This window comes from Solea solea, chromosome 2, assembly GCF_958295425.1.
Source record: "Solea solea chromosome 2, fSolSol10.1, whole genome shotgun sequence".
In the NCBI taxonomy this organism is placed as follows: Eukaryota; Metazoa; Chordata; class Actinopteri; order Pleuronectiformes; family Soleidae; genus Solea; species Solea solea.
In genome coordinates this window covers 22,851,322-22,867,277 of record NC_081135.1, presented here as the reverse complement: position 1 = coordinate 22,867,277, position 15,956 = coordinate 22,851,322, and the positions used below count along the sequence as shown (strand labels likewise).

The 15,956-nt window shown below is 40.8% G+C and overlaps 1 protein-coding gene across 1 annotated transcript in view; it reads left to right on the top strand.

Moving 5' to 3' along the window:
- Nucleotides 1-1,567: 1,567 nt before the first annotated feature.
- Nucleotides 1,568-15,956, top strand: part of LOC131445372 (electrogenic aspartate/glutamate antiporter SLC25A12, mitochondrial-like) — a 22,035-nt gene continuing 7,646 nt past the window's right edge. The window contains exons 1-10 of the mRNA XM_058616410.1: nt 1,568-1,709; nt 2,239-2,292; nt 4,756-4,898; nt 6,227-6,342; nt 7,686-7,825; nt 10,763-10,909; nt 11,936-12,074; nt 13,240-13,333; nt 14,158-14,242; nt 15,484-15,565. Coding sequence (XP_058472393.1) covers nt 1,698-1,709; nt 2,239-2,292; nt 4,756-4,898; nt 6,227-6,342; nt 7,686-7,825; nt 10,763-10,909; nt 11,936-12,074; nt 13,240-13,333; nt 14,158-14,242; nt 15,484-15,565 — 1,012 coding nt within the window. The 5' untranslated portion in view covers nt 1,568-1,697. The remainder of the gene's footprint in view (nt 1,710-2,238; nt 2,293-4,755; nt 4,899-6,226; nt 6,343-7,685; nt 7,826-10,762; nt 10,910-11,935; nt 12,075-13,239; nt 13,334-14,157; nt 14,243-15,483; nt 15,566-15,956) is intronic.

Genomic DNA, 15,956 nt, shown 5'->3' with positions numbered 1-15,956 from the left:
TTAATGTATGATTAAAAAAATATCCATACATACATATATACAATAAGAACTTGATAATAAAGATTAATAATAAAAATGGGACACGTTTATAATAGCAGATATAAAATGTATATTTTATATATGATATGATATGTATATATTCATATATATATAGAGATATATGTATATATTCATATATATGTATGTATGTATGTATATATATATATATATATATATATATATATATATACATACAAATAATTTAATTACAACTTAATACACACCCATAGCTCAACAATGAAGAAAATCGAAACTTAATTACACAGGATGTTGAATAGAAAAGTCAAAAAACACATTTGCACATAAAAATAATGATACTTAGAGGTGCAACAGACAGTTGACAAGTGTGATTATTCTGTCAGTCATTTTCTCAGTTAAAAATGGCAAGTAGTTTAGAAAATAAAATGTCATTAACCACTAAAACATCAACCACATTTTAATTTACTAAAACCAGCGTTAACTATAAATGTCATGTCCGGTTAACTATTAAAACAACAACAACAACAACAACAACAACAACAAATCAACATAACCATCAAAGGTTTTAAACTGTGTTTTTGCATTTATTTGATAGTACTACATGCAGGGAATGTCTACAAATGTATTAAAGTTACAGATAAAATTACAGATAAAAACAGTTATAATTACACAATTCTGCCTTATATGGACAAGTTATTTACAAGTTGTTGCTTACATGTTACACATAATGTGTATTATTATAGTTATAGTAATTATGCTGCTGTTTATGTTACAACATATGTTGTTTTACATCAGAGTCTCAAACTCAAATGATCGGGGGGCAACATGAACTTCAAGTCTAATCAAGAGGGGGCCGGTCATATGGAACAAATGGCATGTTTCCACTGGCTCGACTCAACTCGCCTCGCCTCCACGAGTTATTTTGCGTTTCCACTAGTGACTGTAACTGGTACCTGCTCTGGCGAGGTTCCAAGCGAGCTGAGGCGATATGTGTGCCATCGCCAGACTGCAGGCCACTGATTGGTCAGAGTGCTGTCACAGGAAGAGGCATGAGCAGGACATTCGACACAAGAATCAAGCCGAACAATGCCGAGTCCAGCTGTGTGGGGAAAAAACAACCTTTCAGATGGTGTGGGTGTTATGAGCTCAAAAATATAACATGATATAGCAATAACTAAGGAAAGGAAATCATCTTTATTATCACTTATTATACAACTTATTATGCAAGTAACATGTTGCTACATGTTACTGTATATTTGAGTACTATGTTGCAGGGCATGTTCATAAGTCCATGTTTGTCGTTCCGCATGCCACTGCATACAGTACGTCGTTGTAGATATAGTTAATGTGTTACTGTACACGTTATGACGCATAGATACATGTTTCTACATATGTGTAGCTGAGTATCTATATTTCTTTCTTCAGTCCGTGCATAGTGCTGCACATGGTCTGCGTGCAGCATCAGAGCATTAGTGCACGCTGTCCTCGTCTGACCCGTGCAGACAGGAAGTCCTGCCACGCTTCTCCTGCAGCCTCCTCCAGTGGACACACCGCCTTGCTGACAGTAAAGGACAATATTTGGCTAAATATATAACAGTGTGTGTGTGCTGCTATAGTCCCACTGTCATCCTGATGTCCAGCGCCTGCGCCGGTCCTCTGCAGCTGACGTCACACCCAGCATGGCGGTCAAGGTGACTCCGTCAATAATACTTCTTACTCATTATTAATTGTAAAGGCAGGAAAGTTATGCGACAAGCAGGGAACTGCCGTCGGATGCGGAGGGCAGCGCGTCAGGACGGACGCTCGTGGCTTAAACCTCAGCGGAGTGTCCCTTTTCTTTTGAATCCCGCATCTTTACATATACGCGCATCTGTGCCGGCCTCGCACACACAGCTGTCATTTATCTCTGTTGCATCTGTGTGTGTGTGTGTCAGAGACTTTTGGCTTGAAGCGGTTTTTATTTTGCAGCATGGATGTTTTCACATGCAGTGTGTTGGAGCTGTTGTCAGTGATCGATACTGCTGAGATGACTGCCTACAAAAAAAATATCAAAGCTGAACAGCTATAGTTCTCTTGGAACTTCAGTTTTATTGATTGAGTGATTGAACACATGGCTGGGTATTCTGCTGAAGTGTACACTGTCAGATGAGGGTGATATTCTGACTGTAAACTTTATTTATTTAATTTAATTTAAAACATTTATAAACTTGTCTGTTGTAGGTGCAAGCAACCCAAAGAGCTGACCCCCAGAATTTGAAGGCAATTTTCTTGAAGGTAAGACTCGTTTAAGTTTAACACAATATTGGTGGTGCAGTCTGTAAGAACGCTCTGTGTGGTGTCCATTGGGAAACATACTTGAGTAAAGGTCACAGTGAGTGCTTGGACTAATTTTGGATCTGCTTCAACAGAGAATCTCCTCTACTCTCACCTCATGAATGTGTGTAGCGTGTGTTTTGTTCACTGCATATCTCATCGTGCTCTGTGTTCGATCCTTCCCGAAGCCACGAAATCTCCGACATTTGTGTTCTCGAGGTCTGTTTACGCTCATAACACCTCGCCTGGAGCGTGAACTTGTACGAGACAGGAGGGACTCTGAGTCACAAGTCGCCCCTATGGTCCCTCCAAATCTCTTGACTGTGCTGTGAGAGGGCTGCATAATTTGTGATGCATATTCAGGTGGAAGAGTTAATTACTGGAAGCTCATTCTGTCTGCCTGTATAATTTGATTAAGAACTACTTGAAGCCTACTGTGAGGGTGAATGGATACACAATCACATGATGGAGAAATGTGGCAATAAATTGGTTGGAATTAATATTTTCACTTACAACATTAATTCAGCAGAGTGCATTGAATTGCAGCCTCGAAAACACTTGGTGTAAAAGGTCTCCTCCCACACTCCTTTGTTTATTCCATACTCGCTCTTTCTCTCTCTGTCTCTCTGTCTCTCTGTGTATCTGGGCTTGGCTCAGACTCATGAGTGTGGCCTTTCTGTTGCCAGTTCATGTGGTGCGTGTGTATCCAATACTGTCTGGGTTCAAACTTGAAACATAAGAAGGCTCTAAAAATGACCTTGTACCATAAAGCCCGACTGACACCTCAGGTTTAGTCCACTGCTGCGTTAGCTGTGCTTGTGTTTCTTCTGTCAAGTGGCATCACAAAGCACACTTGCAATATTTTCAGGCAGCATTTGGTGATTTTTGTTGTTACTGTGTTGTTAATATTGTGCCTCTGTTTTTTGTGAACAGTGACAATGTCACATTGTTTGTATGCTGCGTCCTTCATTTGAAAACAGGCTCTATCAAGCAACACTACAAACTCAATGAGCAGTAGATTTATTTAGTTTCATTCAGCAGTTCATTTCTAAATTGGACACTCTAAATTCACCATAGGGTGTGCATGGTTGTTTGTCTCTATGTGGCCCTGTGATGGACTGGTGACCTGTGCAGGATGTACCCAGCCTTTGGCCCTATGTCAGCTTGGATGAGCACCAGCGCTCCCCGCGACCCTCATGTGGAGGAGAAAGCGGCAGAAGATGAGTGAGTGAGACAGAGTGAGCTCATTTCTGAAACTTTTTTGTGAGGACCTCTTTGTGTTTTCAGTCATACTCTAGCCCAACCCTAATGACATAGGGGCCAAATGAGTGTCCAGTCTGCTCATGAGGGGGCCACTCATGTGAAAAACAGTTAAACTAAGTGGGAAAATGTGCTTAAAATCATGTCACAATATTCCATCACGGTAACACTTCACAGAATTTCAAAGTAAAAGTGTTTGTTCACTTAAACTGTAATAAAACACTAAATATGCTCATATATATATAGAATTATATGTTAAATACATTTAAAAGTGTGATTCATATACCCTTAGTTATCATTATTATTATTATGAAAAATAATGCTCACCGTTTATGACAATAAATAACAATCATATTTAGTATTATATTTTCCCTATAATCTTGCTACAGGTGGAGCAGGTCGTGGGCCATTTCTCATTATAACTTGATATTTAGGAGAGGGCTGCATAAAATCGAGTGGGGCCACGAGTTTGAAACCTCTGATCTAACCTGTTTGCAGTTGTTGCTGTTGCTGTCTGTTGTGATATAAAACAAACCACTTCCTGTATGCAGTGGTAATGTCATCAGGTTACAGGAGATCCGAGCACTGCTATACTGGGAAACACAGAGAGAGAGAGAGTCGTTAATATTTGAAAGTTATGCACTACAGTTTTAAGATGACAGCTGCAGTCTCTGCTTGTTTAAAGACCAACTGTAAATCAGTTACTGATTCGTAGATCTTTGCATCAAATTTGACTTTTGTGGCATTTTTATTTCAGTAGATTGACCTATTAATACAAATACTTAAGTGCACTGGCTATGCACTTTAATGTAATTTTGTATATTTAGATTCTTGAATTTAATTTCATTTTGGTTTACCTGAGTGAATAGTGAGATGGATATGGTTGTCTGCTGTACAAGTGAAACAACGACAACTCCTGTCTATTTGTCATAATGGGATAGCACAGATTTGTATGATTCAAAATGCTGTATAGCACCAGTAAACGCAGAGGCACAGGTGTTAAAGAAAATTAGACCAAAGGTGATTCATTATTATGACCCGCTGGTCATTTTTCTTCTCTTTCATTGTATTCAGTTGCCACACTATTTTCTTTTTACGCACACAATGGCAGTTCTCGATATAACGTCCACATTATTTACAGTTGTGTTTGTGTCTCCTCTGCAGTATGCCAGTGCGGTGGAGGATGGGGAGCATTACATGACCCCCCGTGACTTTGTACAGAGTTATCTGGGTCTGCACACGCAACCTTATCATAATCCCAAAACTGTGGAGCTGATCGCTGGAGTGGCTGACACCACTAAAGACGGGTGAGTGCTGTGGATGTCCTCTATTATGCTGAGATGTGTTAACACTTTAAACGTTCTTGTTTATCTGTAAATCCATGAACTGTTTTATCCCCTGTATCAATTTTAATGCTCCCCCTTTCATCTAAAATCCCCTCTTTGTTTTATGTGTGAATTGAAAACAACATGTTTTCATGGTGTTTACACGTCTGCAGCTTTTCTTTTCCCGAAGGCAAGTGACATCGTGGAAGTTGTGGATTATAGGCTGTCAAGACTTTATTACAGCACATAGCAGTCATGTAACAAAGACAACACACATGCCAGTCACAACTAACCGACATACACAAGTCTTTATTTGCTGCTACATAAGGGAATTACTCGGAGTTTGAAATCTTCCAGGTCACCACTCATCCATTTAGAACCAGCTACCTGTAGTGTTAAACTATATTTATGACAAAGCAAGTTTATAATCCTATTTATATATATAATAAAACATAGGAATATCATGTAATAAAGGTAGTCATCTTTTAATCTACTTTGATACCAGACTTTCCTTAAATGAATGAATATAATGATCCTTTTTCAGGCGCCTCTTCTGTTGTGTGTAGGATTTTGTAATTTATTCTGTAAATTCAGTGAGAGCAATGCATCACCAAATATATTCATCTGAAGAAGATGCCAAAGACGTTGCCAATGGTGGTAGCAACGTAATTACTCTTTGTTTTCAATCAATTGTATGCCGCTGGCTGATTGTCAAAATATATCTGATGTTCCTGATCACAGCTTGCACATACTGTACATCCATCTTTAATTAGAGGGAAGAGCAGCAGTTAGACTCAAATAGCTGAAGAGTGTTAAAAGAGCACATCGAGGTCATAGTTAAATGTTTACATTTCCTTTTCCCAAGCTCATTAAGTATTTCTTCTGCATGTTGGTTAAAGGATGCCTTAATGATATGATTTATCCAATAGAATTCATTTACAAAATGCAATAGAATTGAGTTTGAAACTTCACATCAAGGGGGAAAAAAAAGAAGATAGATTATCTTCACAATTTACCGAACTTGATTTGTGAGTTGATCAAAAGCTTCAACAAAGCTATTTAATGCAGCTTGAGGAATTTTCCTTTTAATCAGCTGCTGTATCCAAGGTCAAGAATCAGCTTTGAAGCTCAGTTAGAAACTCGATTTTTTTGGCTGTTTTTAACTTCAGTCAGTATCAATGGTGTTTTTGTTTCTCTGATCACTTCAGCTGGCCGGGTAGATTGTGTTGTTATCGTAGCATTTGTAATTTTGTAACAGATGCATTTGTCCTTTGTTCAGATAGCACTCTCTTTCCTTTTTGTCCAAACAGACTGATCTCTTTCCAGGAGTTTCTGGCATTTGAATCTGTTCTTTGTGCCCCAGATGCCCTGTTCATTGTTGCCTTTCAGTTGTTTGACAAGAATGGCACAGGAAATATCACATATGGTATGTATCTGGTGGTTAATGTTAGCATGCTGCAGTGGGCACAGGTATTTTCTGAAGTGTTTCTGATTAGTAATTCCCTAATAACCTTTGAGCATAATGAAAAGCAAGTTATCCTAGAGAGAACTACACTTCTGCATCTCCTCTCGGCTGTTCTCAGGTAAAAAATCTGGTATGTGACAGGAAACTTTGACTAATCAGAAGGCAGTTCAGCTGTTCTTCTACAGCTACTTGCAAAATAGATCCCATTGGTGCAAAGACTGTTACTCCAGCATCAGCAATGACTGCTTATCCCTCAAAGAAACCTAGAAAACAAAGAAAGAGTCAAAAAGGAAGAAGAGGGGGAGCTCACTTTGAGATATGTGTTGTGTATAAGACAAATGGGTTTGTCTTTGGGTTTCCATCAGCTTGGTTTTTTGCACATTTTCAATTTTTGAATAAAAAAAAAAAAAACTTGAATTGAAACCAGAAAATAAAAAAAGCTGAAATATTGCATTTTAGTTTGCAAATCACTGCATATGAAAATCTGTGGGAACAGTGAACAAGAGGAGGTACAGTATGTGTGGATTGATGAGGAAGCCACAACTTCAACATTATTCAACAACAGCCAAATAGACAGGACTTCCAAGCACATTTAGCTGGAGTACTAGAATAATATTGTTGATCTTTCTTGGTGCTCTTTATTTACATCATGAAGTTGCACCTTCTTATCCATCAAAGATCTGGGGGTATATAATAGCATTCATATAAATGAACATTATTGTTTACCGACGATTCCTGAAACAACTGAATGGAATCCAAGTCATTGAATGTTCTTGCTGTGTGGGTTGTAAATAAATGTAGCAGTAGCCATGTGTTTTTTTTTTTTTCCTGGCCTTCAGGACCGTATAAAGCATTACCAGCAGCTTGCATTTATAAAGTCTCATCTCAAGACAGGACAGCAAGCGCACTCTTTGGAACGTGGTGTTATTACCAGGTCCATCTGAGGAGACGAGAAATGAATCCAGCATGTCATAAACCAAGAGGTGCGGAATCATTCAGAGGAGCTGCTGCTATTCTCTGTCTGAGCAATGGGTTCCATAAAGGCGACTGAAATTGAGAGCAGTGCTTATACAAAAAAATTCCTGGTTGGACTCAAAACCCTCAAAATGTAAAAGGAGTGGGATTGTCAAACAGCTTATTCCGCGTCAACCCGAATGGACTCCTTTTTTCTTTCTTCTTTTTTTTTAAACACGTGGACGACTCTTGTGAAACAAGGATGTGAGGACATTACAGCTGCATCGCGCATGTGTTCTCTTTTCTTCATCTGTCCCTCAGCATCGCTCATGCATGTCTCACTCTTCCAGAGAATGTCCGGGACATCTTCAGCCAGACCACAGTTCATCACCACATTCCCTTCAACTGGGATTGTGACTTCATCCGGCTACACTTCGGCCACGAAAGAAACAAGAATCTCAGCTACACAGAGTTCACCCAGTTTCTGCAGGTATGATATAATGTATCCTAGAACTGCTCCACCACTGCAGTATATACAATGAAAAATAACAGTTTGACATTTCGGGAAATAAGCTTATTCACTCTCTCGTCGAGAGTCACATGAGAAGCCTGACCTCATTCTCATGTCTGTATGGTAAATATGAAGCAGCTGGTTTGCTTAGTTTGACATTAAGCCTGCAAATGAGGGGAAACAGCTCATCTGGCTCTGTCTAAAGATAAAATAAATCCACCCTGCAGTACTTGTAAAGATTATTAATCATATTGTGTTACTTTCTTTTTTCCTGTTCTGATTTTTTTTTGTCTTGTCCCCAAAAAAATGACCGTTGCTTCCCTAAGAAATAGTCAGGAACACAGTCTGCTGCAAACGTGCTGTATTTAAGTATATAATTAAGAATGTGTTTAAGTCAATTTAATTTTTGTTTGAAATGACTCTGCAGCTCAGCTTCAGTTAAACAGTTTTGTATGTAAATGCAACACGATATGCTACAATACAGGTTCAGCCTGTTATGCTCCATTTTCATTGGTCTAAGAAACAGTTAAATCCCAGGTTTAAACGGGGTTTTGACCAGCGGGAATGTGTTTAATCAGCACTCACTCCTGGCTCAAATTACTCTGAAATGCACACAGGTTTTTATCGGCTTCAGCTCCAATCAGCATCAATGGGAATGTAAGACCCAGCTGAACACGCTCATTTCTTCTTCACCTGCTCCATTTCTGGCCCAATGTTACCACGTACATTCATCTTCTGGGCCATTAGCTCAGCTGATAGCATTAATGTTTGTCATACTTACTTCTTAAAACTGGGGACATAGCTCAGTGTCATTTATCTCATCAATCGGATCATCTAAATCAGTGGTTCCACCTGACAAAGTACTGAGCTCTCGAGTTAACACCATTATCGCCAACGTTAAAATACAGTGGTGTAAATAAGCCGAGCAAAATCAGCTACAGACTTTTCACAGAAGGCAGCTTTATTGCCAATAAGATAATTTGCTCTCTCACCATCCTCCTCTTCCTCACATATACTTCAGACATAGAGAAATTAGATTAAGTTGTAGCGAGTGAAGAGGCGAAGATACACCTAATTCCAAAGACACTGAATAGTCGTTAGCTGTAAGCAGGTTCCAATTGGCTTGACTCATAGGTTCTGTTTTAATTCATCAATCACGAAGAGTTGTGTGAAGGGTTTGCACATTTATTTCCAACGCAACCTAATGTCATGTAGTGACCTGACGGTCAAAAAACCTTATTACACCAAACCCGGTACAGCTTCTTAAAAGGACACATCCACCAAACTGCTAGATATGTTTTAGTACATAGCTCCCAATCCCTTTATCTATCATAGCCGTCAAATATATCAAAGCGTCCATGGTACCTTTTATCTGAAGAACAAAATAACATCACAAAGCCACGTTCCTGTCCTTGCGAGAATATTTCATCAAAGGCATAATGCCAACAGTTAACTACTTCAACTGTTCATAAATTACATTATAACAAGTGATCTTGCACCAACCATCCGACCTAACCCTAAACTAAAACTAACTTAACTCTGGAGATAATGTGATGCTAATTATTATCATTTAATGTATTATTATTATTTTGTTATTTGTTTCATTTTCTATGCACTCTGGTAAAATGTGAGAAAATCAATAACATTCTTTATTTATGCTATATTGGTTACACTTTATCATGCAGTTCATTTATATACAACTACTTCCAAAGACCTAAATGATCCCTTCAATATGTGCATCAATGTAAAACCATTCATCCTTTTTTTTCCTGCTGATGGTGATGTGGAAATGACGTGAAAGTAATGCTATGAGCTTTATGGTCATCTTAAAGAGTAGAGACCTGTAGTTGACCATTGCATCTTCAGTGTTTCATCCTTTTGGCCGTTCTTGTGGTTTTTAGTAGCCTGGTGTGTCACTGAGAATCTTAATATACCGTATTTGTTTGACAGAGATATGGTTGTTGGCCATATCTCTGTGCTGTTAAATCAGTAGCAGCGGCAGCAGTGCGGAGTCGAGGGAGTCGAGGGCTGAGGCAGAAGCTGGGTGGTCCAATAGTTAGACTGGCTGCACTGTGGCTCCACTGCAGTGTGGGATCCCTCAGAGTACTTTGTGGTTTATCATACTTGACTTGGGCTTCCCGCCGCTATACCAAAGACCCTTTTTGTGCAGGATTTAATTTACATCTGTCATTATAACTGAGTTGTTTTCCTGTCACGTCCAAGCACATGTCATGTCTTTTAACTAAAAATCCAAAGAAGTCCAAGTCTAAGTGTAGATTTAATTGATTTTTAAGCAGCCTTAGCTCTGCCACCACCTCATGACTGTTGCTGTTCATGGCTGGAGGTGGAATTCCACTGAGAGCAGATGTGGCATTTCTAATCTAAGTATCTTCATGAGTCTTCAACAGTATAATCAGGAAACACTGTGAGAATAAATCCTCAGAAACAATCCACTGATTAGGTTATCAGAACCAGAGTATAAAGATGAAGTAACAGTTGTCACAGTGATGTCGTTCGGTGATCCTCTGGCTACACAAGATGAGCATTGACAGCAGACACTGACCCGGGGTCAGCCTCCCTCTGCATCCCTGTCTGATTGCATGGTTGTCATACTGAATCATCTTCCTGTAGACACACCTGCAGACTGTCTCGGCTCAGCACTGGGACCAGGCTTCTCAGGACATGGTTTCCATTAGTATCAGGAGAGAGAGAGTTAGTGAGTGATGATTAGAATAGCCAGTGTCTGACACTCTCACATCTGATGACTTTCACATCTATTAAACACTGAGACGATGATACTTTCTTCCTCAAAAGTTAATTTCTCTGCTGACTTGAATGACTTTTAATGTCTCTCATTACAGTAACACAGCTCTCTTGTCAGTTCATGTGTGCTAATGTGTGTGTGTGTTGCTGCAGGAGCTGCAGTTGGAGCATGCCCGCCAGGCTTTTGCCCAAAAAGACAAGAACAAAAGTGGCACCATCACTGCCTTGGATTTCAGCGACATCATGGCCACCATCAGACACCACATGCTGACCCCGTTTGTGGAGGAGAATCTGGTCTCAGTAAGCTGTCAAAAAAGTCACACACATGTCGGTGTCAAGTATTTTAGGCATCTATGTTATTGTTAGGCTATCAGATCAGAAAAGGCTGGACTTCTTAAACCAGGAAGCAGAGACGAAAGCATCCTTTAGTCCTTCGCTCACAACCTAATAGTGTCTTATAATAATAATAATAATAATAGTAGTCATGATAATAATGAAAGAAACATTTTCCAATGTTTCTTCTGGATTTTCAAGGTTGTTTTACCTTCCGCTTTGAGATTTTTGATCATGTACTTGCTTCCCAACCCAACCCAATGTACCAGCTTCCTGGTATTGCATAACAGTATAAACTTAAAAAAAACATATAATAAATGTTTATAATGGTATGCAATGCCATCATCATCATCTTCCTCAGAAACAGACAACAGCGGTGGTGAGAAGTTGTCCCCGACAGTCAATAGGGCGACAGGACCCTCCCTCACAACTTGTTTTAACTGTTCTTTTTAAAATGTTAATACTTGCACTGCGTCATGAGGACTTTAAAGTGTAAATATCAGGTTTCAGAATAGGCATGACGGCAGGTGGATGTGGCAGATACGGGAAGGAGGTTGGTGATCTGCAGCACACGCAGAACACACAGTAATATTCAAGATCAGGCAAAAGCAGAGAAACTAACTTCATAGCCCAAAGATGCAGCTGTCGTGTGTCAGCCACTGACGGTGTCCGTTAACCTGACTGCCTCTTATGTAAAGAACCAGTTCTTATAAGAGCGCCTCGGGTTGAAGCACAGACCTTGCAATGCAGCTGAGGCGTACAAATGAGAAAACATAAACCAGGAAACCGCGCACAGTATGCCAAACACACAGGCACAGTTGGAGCATGGACAACACACGATGGAGAAGAGGATGGAGGTAGGAAGCATAAGGAAAAATGCAGCAGGACGTAATAATCCATTAAGCAGGCTGAGAAGGATTTGAAAGAGTGAAATAAAAACCATATGAAAACCACGTGTGCAGGAGCAATGACCGATTCTGGATCTTTCTCTAGGCTGCAGGAGGCAGCACCTCCCACATGGTGAGCTTCTCCTACTTCAATGCCTTCAACGCCCTCCTCAACAACATGGAGCTGGTCCGCAAGATTTACAGCACACTCGCAGGCACACACAGAGACGTGCTCGTTACCAAAGGTACAACCTGACAGTATCATCCTGACATCAATGAACGAGCCATGTTTGCATCTCATATGTGGTGTGAAATGAGGCTGTTTTGACTTTCTCGACAGAGTGGTGTGAGTGAACACACAGGGAACATTTACTGTAGCGCTAAATTACAAAGGTAAATGAATAAATAATTGATAAATAAACTTGTGACCCTCTAATCAGTTCAACCCCTCACATCTAGATCTGTAACTGATAGTTGTACTGTCACATCACATCTGCACAACCTAGTGTCTGTTTTCCATTAAGATGCAAAGTGTTCCTTCCTCCCTTCGCTCTCCGTAGTGTTTTCTCCTCACAGAGAGAAGACAATAAACAAATAGTATTTGCAAATAATCCTTGTTATTTGTATTACAGCACAGATCAGATAGATATATGTAAAGTAGACCCTCATGTCAGCTGTCAGTCCCAGAGAAGTACATCAGTGCAGCACTAGAGATCAGAGAAGCAGGCTTGTAATCGAAGGCTACAATCCTTAGACCTGACAGGAAGGTCTTTGTGGTTGATGTGAATCACCATCTCCCCTCCCTCCCTCCCTCCTTCCCTCCCTCAGCAACTACCATTCAGTTTCCTGTCTGATAGTTATGAAGCTTCTTAGCAGAGCTGAATATAAAGCACAGTTAAAACTGTAATGTGCAACTTTTAACTGTCTGTTACATCCAAACCATTGTCAAATGAGTTCATACAATGCGGATTAAGCCGATCAGCTCCACCAGACGGTGTGTAGATCTCATGTCGCCCGAGGAAATCCTTGCACTGCACACAGGAAGTGATCCATTTTATGTCAAGAGAGATCAAGTCAAGTGAGACGGCTGCAAACCAATTTGGATTGTGACACAAGAACACAAAGAGGTGCCCATAAAACCAAGAGAAATTCTACTGCTCAAAAAACCTGGTTGTTCACAGGATTAACTATTTTTGCCCCCACGAAGGAAATGCTTGATTATTTTTCTGTCATCCCCTTAAATATTCCGTTTAGCAACAGGCATCCACAGTAGCACCAAGACAAGCAAGATAAATGATTTGCAAATACTATTTCTTTTTGTCTACTGTTGAAAATATCCTGACATTGGTAACCTGTGACTGTGAAGTTTTAAAGGTGACCTCATCTCCTTTTGTCTTTGCTGCCTTGTAGAGGAGTTTGCTCATGTTGCCAATAAGTTTGGTCAGATCACTCCAATGGAGATTGACATCCTGTACCAGCTCTCTGGTCTACACTCCCATTCTGGGTAAGATTCTGCACGACTCTGCATGTCCATTTATTACACTCAAAGTATTTTGTACATGCTAACATGACTGCATGTGTAAGTCATGTAGAGAGAAGCTGAAAAAAGACTAGTTCCAAGTGTTGATGTGGTGCTTTCATACTTAGTTATGTCCAGTAATCAGGTATATACAGGTGGATACAGACTTTGAGTAACAAAGAGAATATCAATTGTAATAGGGTGAATCAACAGTTTTGATCACGTTGAGATATGATTCTGATTCTTTGGATTAATCAAGATTGTTTTATCATTCCCCTCCCAATGAACAGGCTATATTTCGAGGTATTATAATGGAATAATTGTGTTTTCTTTTTGTTCCTGGCACAACAATACTCATTAAAACAGTCTATAGTTGTGAATCAAGTATGTTTTATGCTCTGAGGGTCACAGGAGGAGGTACATCCTGGACAGGTTACGACACTACCACAGCCTTCCTCAGATTCAAAACTGTTATGCAAAGCTCATTCATTTTAACAAGTTGCTCCACTGGCTGATTTACAAGACAAACATAAAACGTGAGCACAGACTTTATTAAGCATCAGGCCAGTGGGGAATGTTTCCCCCTCAACACTGAGGAGCACTTTCATTTACTTGTTAAAGCCATGGGCACTCATCCATCTTTGTTTGTCTGTTGTTTATAGAAGCTCAAAGTTGCAGTAACTTCAGGTCACATGCCTGTAAAAAGTCTGTGGAAAATCTTACATCACTGGCTCCCGCTTGCAGTAGATGTAGGGCTCTTTGCTTTTTCCTGGCCTAACTCCCTCTCTCCCCTGCTGGTGTACGTTAAGGCGGCTGAACCATGCCGACATCGAGAGGATAGCCCCGCTGGAAGAAGGAGCCATGCCATACCACCTAGCAGAGGCCCACAGACAGGTAGTCTGATTGACTCCTCTAATGCGCCTCATATCCTTGTGCCTTTTATCAAAGTCTCTTCCCCTTTTCCTTCTCCTTTATTCTCAGAGAGGGCCAAAAAGGGGAGACTGCTCAGTCACTGAATTAGCAGAGTGCCCATGTTTTTCTTCCCTTGTGAAGTACATTACTTAAACTTGAAGATAAAAGTACACCAATTATAGTTATAGAAGAGGAATGGATTGTTGCTTTGCGCCTCTCCATGAAAGGCTCTCTCCTTTTTATTCAGTATAGCCGCACATACATATCGGCTGCAATCACACATCTGAGAAGCTAATAGGAGGCTTTTATCAGTGTGAGGCTTGAGGAGTTTTCTGAGCCTTTAGCAAAGTCTCCAAATGGCAATAGGGGAGTGGGAGTCAAGGTGGATGTGGGAGAACAAAATAGTTCCTGCCTTCACCGGATAATGTGGCTCTATCTCACGCTGTGGTCAGAGTTTTTTAAGCAGCACATGCTCCTGGGACTCATGCTCAGAGGTCTGGAATTTGATTCCTTTTTGGGGGGGGGATGCTGCAGTTTGCAGGGCTAACCTTTAGTGGAAGTAGGCTAATAGTTTAAACCCTTTGATCAAGACCTCAATCTTGTTAGCATGCAACCCTCGGTGGAAGCATCTGGGAAGTGGAAATAAGTGATCCGCCTCTGCTCCCTTCTCATCTGGCCTGGGTGAGGTTACTCATGGCCTCAACCTGCACACATACTTGACGAGCGTCTCACTCGGACTGTGTAATATTCATGTAGATACTTATCAGTACATGGAAAAGGCTTGTGGGGATAATCTGTTCCCCTGCACCACAGTGAAAACAAAAGGGGCTCCACTTACAACATCTAACACAGAGCCACAGATCGAGTGGATTTTTTGTCATAAAAATAAAAGAAGACATTCAGCTTATAGCGTCCACACCAGCGACCATGCTGCATGTGTGGAGGCTGCAGGCTCAGCCACAGGTTCACACAGTCATTTACTGTATCCAGAGCTGCTCAGTGTGTGACATTTAATACTGGCTGATAAAGAATCAGATGTTATATGACATGTTCGCATTCCACTGTCCCCCCCCCTCCGCCGTTGAGTACTCCATAGCATTTTTCTTTCCACAATGTATCTGGTTCGCTATAGTTTCATAGCCAGCCGATTCACACTTAGTGTTCTGATCCCCACGTCTCTCTCCAGATTCATTTGACAACTGGCGTCTTTTTCTCCTCTCCAGCATGCTCCCGAAACGTCTCGGCCCATCTATCTCCAGGCTGCGGAGTCTGCCTACAGGTTTACTCTGGGCTCAATCGCTGGAGGTGAGTGACATGTCTGCTGCTGAGACCCTGGCCCGCCCGAAGGGTAACCTTAGCTGCCCAGACTGATGCGCTGAGGCCCCGGGGAGGGCCATTGTGCTGTAGGGATGTGAGGCTCCGGCATTGTGCTGCCGTGCCACCGGTGGCTCCAGGCTGTCGTTGGAGCCAGAGCTTTGGAATGACATAAATCTTCCGGAACCGCACTCTCTGGAATCTCCGTCTAATTACACTGGAAGGAACAGATATAAGAAACCCTTTACATAACTGCCCCTCTGTGAGTGTGTGTGTGTGTGTGCTTGCTCTCCTGCCAAAAACACACAAAAACTTATCTTACAAAATCCCTTATTCACCAGCAGTCTGGCAGGGAGAATTATAGAGAGAGACGTACAGTCTA